Source organism: Perca fluviatilis, unplaced genomic scaffold (assembly GCF_010015445.1).
Source record: "Perca fluviatilis unplaced genomic scaffold, GENO_Pfluv_1.0 PFLUV_unplaced_scaf_16, whole genome shotgun sequence".
Taxonomy (NCBI): Eukaryota; Metazoa; Chordata; class Actinopteri; order Perciformes; family Percidae; genus Perca; species Perca fluviatilis.
The window spans coordinates 69,782-78,210 of NW_024375569.1; the positions used below are offsets into that span (position 1 = coordinate 69,782).

The window sequence follows — 8,429 nt, forward strand, 5'->3', positions numbered from 1 at the left end:
TGACCCCTTTGTTTTGTTTTTAATCAATTCGTCAACTCATTATGATTCAAAAACATAAAAACATAATTAACATTCAGGTTTGGAAGATTCATAAAGAGACACTTTCTCTGAATAACTGCAGCTGGAACAGCTGTCAGATGCCCCAACTTTTTGCCAACAGCAACAAAGTGGTGTGGGTTCGACAATGAAGCAAAAAAACTGTGTCGCTTTGTTTCAAAATAATGTCCTATGGCATAGCAGCGTTCCCCACTTCCTAAGTCTGCAACAACAAACGTATCAACACTGAAAATACTGTTATCTGTGAGGACTACAACATGCAAGTTTCTCTTCCTCTCTCTCGAATGTCTTTTAGAGTGCGCAACTTCACCATTAATTACTGCCCTGTCACGGTAACTGACAAGAAGTTCTCTCTCTATGTGATAAGCTACATTGTGGAGGGCAAGGTAGTCATCTTGCTCAAGTCTTACTTTCTCATGTCTGCCTCCAAGTGCAATGACCTCTTTACACCTTATTGCACTGCATTTGAAAGTGTTTTCTTGGCATATAAGGGCAGACCCTTCTGTAACTGAAATGTTTTGGCAATCTGCAAAGGGACCCCTTGTGTGCTCTTGATCATTTTGAGCAGCCTGTGATTATATGACTCAAATGTGAAAGCTGAATGAGCCCATAAAGGACCCCAGTTTCGCACACTTTGTGCAAGGTGAAGAGACAGATGGACATAGGACACATTTTGTATACCATAGAGATCCCCCATTTCCATCACAAATCTCCTAAGCATGATATCTGCTTCCTGAATTTGTTGCAAGGTGACACTTTCAGTTAAGAGCAATGCCAAAGCCTTCACAAACCGTGTCCAGTGTATTAGATAGCGCTCTGGTAAGATCCCTTTAAGCACTGGGATGCTATAGTAGAAAAGCCACATATACCACTCATGCGCCTTCCAATAGTTTCTCTCTTGCAGTTATCTAGGCACTCTGGAAACACAGGAGGGTGGTTGGATAAGGTGAAGTTTTTGATCAATCTCTTGGATACACCTTCCTACATACCATGGGTTTTCATGATTGTCACTTCTAACCCACATATAAGTCATAGATCTTGCAACACCAAGAAGACAAGCGTGCATGTAGTCAGGTATGCAACCTTGTATCAGGTCAACTGATGGGATCAAGGACAAAATAGACGGTCCTTTCACTCCTTTCACAGTAGTGTGATTTTCTATAGCCTCTCGAGCGAAATTTAGGCTGCTACCATGATTTCTGCTTTCAGTATCAGACTCAAAAGGATAGACCCGTACATGACCTTGACCCTTCTCAACCACTGTACCTTTTTGTAAACAGTATGAACATCCAAATTCTCCATTGAATTGCTTAAAATTTTGAATCATCGGTCTTGCAACAGAATCACATACTGCCACCAAGGGAAATACTTTGGAACGGCCACGAATACCATTTGCACTGATCCACTCGAACCCATGAGTAAGCAATTGATTGCATTCTTTCACAAATGGTGATAAGTATGTGTTACAGTTTGGCTTTGATGAACCAAACCATAAGGCTGACAACATGACTTGTTTTGCTCTCAGATCAGGTGGTAATTCATTGACTGTATAGAGAAGTGGCCAAATACTGTAAGAAGATTTCTTAAACACAGGTACCCCGTCAAAGCTAAAGGTTAGTGTGAGATTGACGTGATGCTCAGATTGGCCTTCACTATTTCCGTTAACCCTCTTGTAAAGTTTACCATCGGTGATATCTGTCAGTGGGCTAGAGTGAGCACCACTGTTAGGCCTAGTCAACTGGCTGAAGAGTTCCTCTTGTTCCATCATATTCCTTAATTGTGATTCTAGTGGAAAGTGCCCCTGTTTCATGTGATCGGCTACACTACAAGAATATTGACAGTTAGGACAAACCACTTTTTCTCCCTCAATGTTTACAGAAATTGGCATCCCTCACATATTTAGTGAAACTGAATATTTCTTTTCAAGTCATCAAAAGTTTTGTAAAAGTGATGTTTGGTAGATGACACAGCATGCCTCTGACTTATAACGTTAACAACTTTAAGTGTGTCTTCTAAAGCTTCATCAGTCAGTCCATGCTTGAGTTTTAAAGCAAGAAGTAGCAACTCATGCTGTTTTCTTGTATCCTCGACAGTAGCAGTTTGCCGTACCTGCCCATTTGCACAGGAAGTGTTTGTAGAGGTTTGGTGGACTGGTGGTATGAATGAGAGGGGAGGTTCTTCACAGACCTGCAACACACAAAGAAATTTTAAATATTATTTTATTTCAGCCAACAATTCCAAATATCAATGATAAAGTAAGTGTATTAATCTTACTATTATAAAGTAAAACTTTCATAACAATTAACATTCAGGTTTGTTGAAATTTCACAAATAAGCAAAAACGAGCCTTAATATGTGACCGGGAGTAGTTTATAGAATTTACTATAATAATATTATTTTATTTAATATTTATAGTATTTATAGATATAGAGACAGCTATTAACATTTACCGATATAGTACTAATGAGTGCAGAAACAAGATCAGGCGACACAAGTGCAGGATCACAGGAGACGCGTGCGAGATCAGGATCATGTGAGTCGAGTGCAGGACCAGGATCACAGGAGACGAGTGCAGGATCAGGACCATGTGAGTTCAGTGCAGGATCACAGGAGACGAGTGCAGGATCAGGACCATGTGAGTTCAGTGCAGGATCACAGGAGACGAGTGCAGGATCAGGACCATGTGAGTTCAGTGCAGGATCATAGGAGACGAGTGCAGGATCAGGACCATGTGAGTTCAGTGCAGGATTCAAGGCAGTATTTCAATTCAACATGTTTGATAAATGATAAAGTAAGTGTATTAATCTTACTATTATAAAGTAAAACTTGCATAACAATTAACATTCAGGTTTGTTGAGATTTCACAAATAAGCAAAAACGAGCCTTAATATGTGACCGGGGGTCCATCCATCCATCTTCGTCTGCTTATCCGGTGTCGGGTCGCGGGGGGAGCAGCTCCAGCAGGGGACCCCAAACTTCCCTTTCCTGAGCAACATTAACCAGCTCCGACTGGGGGATCCTGAGGCGTTCCCAGGCCAGGTTGGAGATATAATCCCTCCACCTAGTCCTGGTCTCTCCCCGAGGCCTCCTCCCAGCTGGACGTGCTGCCGGAACACCTCCCCTAGGGAGGCCCCAGGGGGCATCCTTACCAGATGCCCGAACCACCTCAACTGGCTCCTTTCGACGGCAAAGGAGCAGCGCGTCTACTCCGAGCTCCTCACGGATGACTGAGCTTCTCACCCTATCTCTAAGGGAGACGCCAGCCACCCTCCTGAGGAAACCCATTTCGCCGCTTGTACCCTGGATCCGTTCTTTCGGTCATGACCCAGCCTTCATGACCATAGGTGAGGGTAGGAACGCAAACGACCGGTAGATCGAGAGCTTTGCCTTCTGGCTCAGCTCTCTTTCGTCACAACGGTGCGATAGATGGAATGTAATACCGCACCCGCTCGCCCGATTCTCCGACCAATCTCCCGCTCCATTGTCCCCTACTCGCGAACAAAACCCCAAGGTACTTGAACTCCTTCACTTGGGGTAAGGACTCATTCCCTACCTGGAGAAGGCATTCCATCGGTTTCTTGCTGAGAACCATGGCCTCCGATTTAGAGGTGCTGATCCTCATCCCAACCGCTTCACACTGGCTGCGAACCGATCCAGTGAGTGCTGAAGGTCACAGGCCCGATGATGCCATCAGGGCCACATCATCTGCAAAGAGCAGCGATGAGATCCCCAGCCCACCGAACTGCAACCCCTCCCCACCCCGACTACACCTCGATATCCTGTCCATAAATATTACAAACAGGATTGGTGACAAAGCGCCAGCCCTGGCGGAGGCCAACCCTCACCTGAAACGAGTCCGACTTACGCGAGAACCGGACACAGCTCTCACTTTGGTCGTAACAGATTGGATGGCCCTGAGTAGAGACCCCTCACCCCATACTCCCGCAGCACCTCCCACAGTATCTCCGGGGGGACCCGGTCATATGCCTTCTCCAAATTCAAAAACACATGTAGACCGGTTGAGCATACTCCCAGGCTCCCTCCAGGATCCTTGCGAGTGAAGATCTGGTCCATTGTTCCACGACCAGGACCGGAATCCGCATTGTTCCTCCTCAACCCGAGGTTCGACTATCGGCCGAACCCTCCTTTCCAGCACCTTGGAGTAGACTTTACCAGGGAGGCTGAGAAGTGTGATACCCCTGTAATTGGCACACACCCTCTGGTCCCCTTTTTTAAAAGGGGAACCACCACCCCAGTCTGCCACTCCTTTGGCACTGTTCCGGACTTCCACACAATGTTGAAGAGGCGTGTCAACCAGGACAGCCCCTCCACACCCAGAGCCTTGAGCATTTCTGGACGGATCTCATCAATCCCCGGGGCTTTGCCACTGTGGAGTTGTTTGACTACATCAGTGACTTCCGCCTGGGAAATCGACGACAATCCCCGTCATCGTCCAGCTCTGCCTCTAACATAGAGGGCGTATTAGTCGGATTCAGGAGTGCCTCAAAGTGCTCCTTCCACGCCTCTTACCTCCTCAGTTGAGGTCAACAGTGTCCCATACCCACTACACAGCTTGGATGGTTCCCGCTTCCCCCTCCTGAGGTGGCGAACAGTTTTCCAGAAGCACTTTGGTGCCGACCGAAGAGTCCTTCTCCATGTCTTCTCCAAACTTCTCCCACACCCGCTGCTTGGCCTCTTTCACGGCAGAGGCTGCAGCCCTTCCGCCCTTCCGGTACCCTGCAACTGCCTCCGGAGTCCTCTGGGATAACATATCCCGAAAGACTCCTTCTTCAGTCGGACGGCTTTCCTGACACCACGGTGTCCACCACGGTGTTCGTGGGTTACCGCCCCCTTGAGGCACCTAAGACCCTAAGACCACAGCTCCTCGCCGGCTTCAGCAATGGAAACTTTGAACATTGTCCACTCGGGTTCAATGCCCCCAGCCTCCACAGGGATTCACCAAAGCTCCGCCCGGAGGTGCGAAGTTGAAAGTCTGTTGGACAGGGGCCTCCTCCAGACGTTCCCAATTTACCCGCACTACACGTTTGGGCTTACCAGGTCTGTCCAGAGTCTTCCCACCCCACCCCCTTAACCCAACTCACCACCAGATGGTGATCGGTTGACAGCTCTGCCGCTCTTCACCCGAAGTGTCCAAACATACGGCCTCAGATCAGATGAAACGATTATAAAATCGATCATTGACCTTCTTGGCCTAGGGTGCTCTGGTACCAGGTACACTTATGAGCATCCCTATGTTCGAACATGGTGTTCGTTATAGACAATCCATGACTAGCACAGAAGTCCAACAACAAACAACCACTCCGGTTTAGATCAGGGAGGCCGTTCCTCCCAATCACTCCTCTCCAGGTGTCTCCATCATTGCCCACGTGTGCATTGAAGTCCCCCAGCAGAACAATGGAGTCCCCACTGGCTCCATGCAGGACTCCACTCAAGGTCTCCAAGAAGGCCGAATACTCCGAACTCCTGTTTGGTGCATATGCACAAACAACAGTCAGAGTTTTCCCCACAACCCGAGGCGTAGGGGAGGCAACCCTCTCGTCCACCGGGGTAAACTCCAACGTAGGGGCTCAGCCGGGGGCTTGTTAGTATCCCCACAACCGCCCGGCGCCTCACACCCTGGGCAACCCCGAGAAGAAAAGAGTCCAACCCCTATCCAGGAGTACGGTTCCAGAACCGAGACTGCGCGTGCGAGGTAAACCCCCACCAGATCTACCGGTGGCGCTCCACCTCCCGCACCAGTTCCGGCTCCTTCCCCACAGAGAGGTGACGTTCCACGTCCCCAGAGCCAGCGTCTGCTGCCCGGGTCTGGTCCGTCGAGGCCCCTGACCTTCACCGCCACGCAGTGGCAGCGCACCCGACCCCAGCGGTTCCTCCCACAGGTGGTGGGCCCATGGGCTGGAGAGATGGGAACCACGCAGTAGCTTTTCGGGCTGTGCCCGGCCGGGCTCCGTGGCAAACCCGCCACCAGGCTCGCCCGGCCAGGCCGTCGTCTGGGCCTGGCTCCAGACGGGGGCCCCGGGCTTCCTCCGGGCAGGGTCACTCCATCTCTACCTTGTTTTTCCATAGGGTTTTTGAACCATTCTTTGTCTGGCCCCTCACCTGAGACCACTTTGCCTTGGGAGACCCTACCAGGAGCACAAAGCTCCAGACAACACAGCCCTCAGGTTCACAGAGACACACAAACCTCTCCACCACGATAAGGTGATGGTTCACGGAGAGGTGTGACCGGGAGTAGTTTATAGAATTTAATATAATAATATTATTTTATTTAATATTTATAGTATTTATAGATATAGAGACAGCTATTAACATTTAACGATATAGTACTAATTAGTGCAGAAATCAGGCAACAGTGCAGCATCACAGAAGTGCAAGCGATCACAGGAGACGAGTGCAGGATCAGGATTAAGTGAGTCAAGTGCAGGAGCAGGATGACGGGAGTCGAGTGCAGGACCAGGACCATGTGAGTTCAGTGCAGGATCAGAGGAGACGAGTGCAGGATCACATACCTGAAATAGGAAACCAATATTTCATATTATTATGAAAATAATAATATCACAAGGCAGTATTTCAATTCAACAGGTTTCCTTAATCTCTGATAACACATGATTTTTTTGTACAATAACTTGCCAACTTAAAATGGCTAAACACGAGCTAGAGCTAATACACTGCAAAGATAACATTATAACTAAGTTAGAATTTATAAACTTGGTGCAGGTAAAATAGTAAAAATGGTAGCAGGTAGACTACAATCCTGACACAGATCAGTGTAGAATTAGACAGAATTTCATTGTGTTCACATGTAAAGTGACTTACTTTTTTTCCTCCTTGGGGAGCCTGGACATGCCGCTGACCTGAAAGAAGAAAATAAGAAAAAATTAACATTGTATTTTAACACTAAGCTTGACCGTTCCTTCAGGTTTTGGCAATTTATTATATTATTATTGTCTTTAAGGCCATGTTTACACATATATGTAGATATTTTTATAAACAGATTTTTAAAAAACATCAGTTTGAGGTTGCTAAAACTTCAGTACAAACACACACTTACAAATGTATACTTTATACTTACTTTACTATACTTATTTTTCCCCAATCATTAGATACAGCAGCATTTGTTCTCCTGGTTAACATTACATGTCCTTTATGTCTCCTTTGCACGGCTACAATAAACTTAAACCTACCCAGAGCCATCTTTCTATGGCTCTGAACCTACCTAACGTTCCGTGTACTTTTTCGTTAATTTATTATTCTTTTTTTAACAAATAAATGAAAAACAAATTGTGCTTTTCTCTTTATTGGTTTTCAAACTGGTGAAGAGATAAACCATAAAAACAAAGTAATTTCCCTCATTTCTTTTTTTTTACTGAAAATCAAATACATGGACCACCCCTGGTAATACATAAACAATTCTCATGAAATGCGGAAAAGGTCAATAATACTCAAGTTTTCCCTTTTCTTAAGCTTTCTAAATTTAACAGAAACGTATAATAATAATCGAAGGATGCTTGCTTGCTAGTTCAAGTTAGCTAGCGATAATTGCTAAGGTAACTAACGTTATGTCTTATGCACGCAATTGTCTTTTTAAGTTAGCTATCTATATTGTGCACTTACCTTTTCCATCGACGTGCTGTTCGCACAGGAACTGCTGCACCCGTGTTAAGGTATTTTCGATACTCCATTATGAACTTAAAATCAAAATACCGTCTTCCATAGTTGACTCTGAAATCACTGTCTTATTGTTCTTCTTCTTGTTTTTATGGCAGTTGGCAAACAACGTCTGGTTGCATTACCGCCACCTTCTGAAATGAAGTGCATGTCAGAATAATATATTTACCTACACTTAAATTATCTTCATTAAACCAGTTCTTCTAAAAAAAGAAAAGAAAAGAAAAACATAAAACATAAATCTCCAGAATTCCTTTGCAAAATATAATTTACTATCTCTTCATCTATATTTGAACCTTGCTTTCTTGTAGCACACACTAACCCTTACCTCCGGTAACGGCCATCTGATCTAAAACTAAAATAACTAAAATAGAAAAATAATGAATGTAAGATAATAATAATAATAGTAATAACATATTGGTTTTGATTTTTTAAACATTAACATTTTTCTTATTGAGAATTGTTTTTTTTTTATTATGCAATTTAGTAACCAGAGCCTTAACGGCTCTGCTAGTAACCAGTTCTGTCACTATAGCAACACCCGCGTACAACCTGAGAAAAACGTTAACGACACAACAAGGAGAAGACATGTATGCGCTTGTGAAATGGTGTGCCGGGGTCGATGAGGGAGGTAAGTTAACGTTTTTTTTACTGCTTTGTATTAGTTACACAGGGACATATGC

General features: G+C 45.3%; 1 protein-coding gene across 1 annotated transcript; it reads right to left on the minus strand.

Moving 5' to 3' along the window:
• Positions 1 to 704: 704 nt before the first annotated feature.
• LOC120555077 lies at positions 705 to 2,730 on the minus strand. Its single transcript, XM_039793860.1, has 2 exons — positions 2,508 to 2,730; positions 705 to 2,244 (listed from the first exon to the last, which is right to left on the minus strand). Exon 2 carries the CDS (start codon positions 1,943 to 1,945, stop codon positions 962 to 964), a length of 984 nt encoding a protein of 327 aa, XP_039649794.1. The 5' UTR covers positions 1,946 to 2,244; positions 2,508 to 2,730; the 3' UTR covers positions 705 to 961.
• Positions 2,731 to 8,429: the final 5,699 nt, after the last annotated feature.

Coding starts and splice junctions, on each gene's coding strand:
- LOC120555077 (XM_039793860.1), bottom strand. CDS start 1,945: ATGCCAATTTCTGTAAACATTGAGGGAGAAAAAGTGGTTTGTCCTAAC.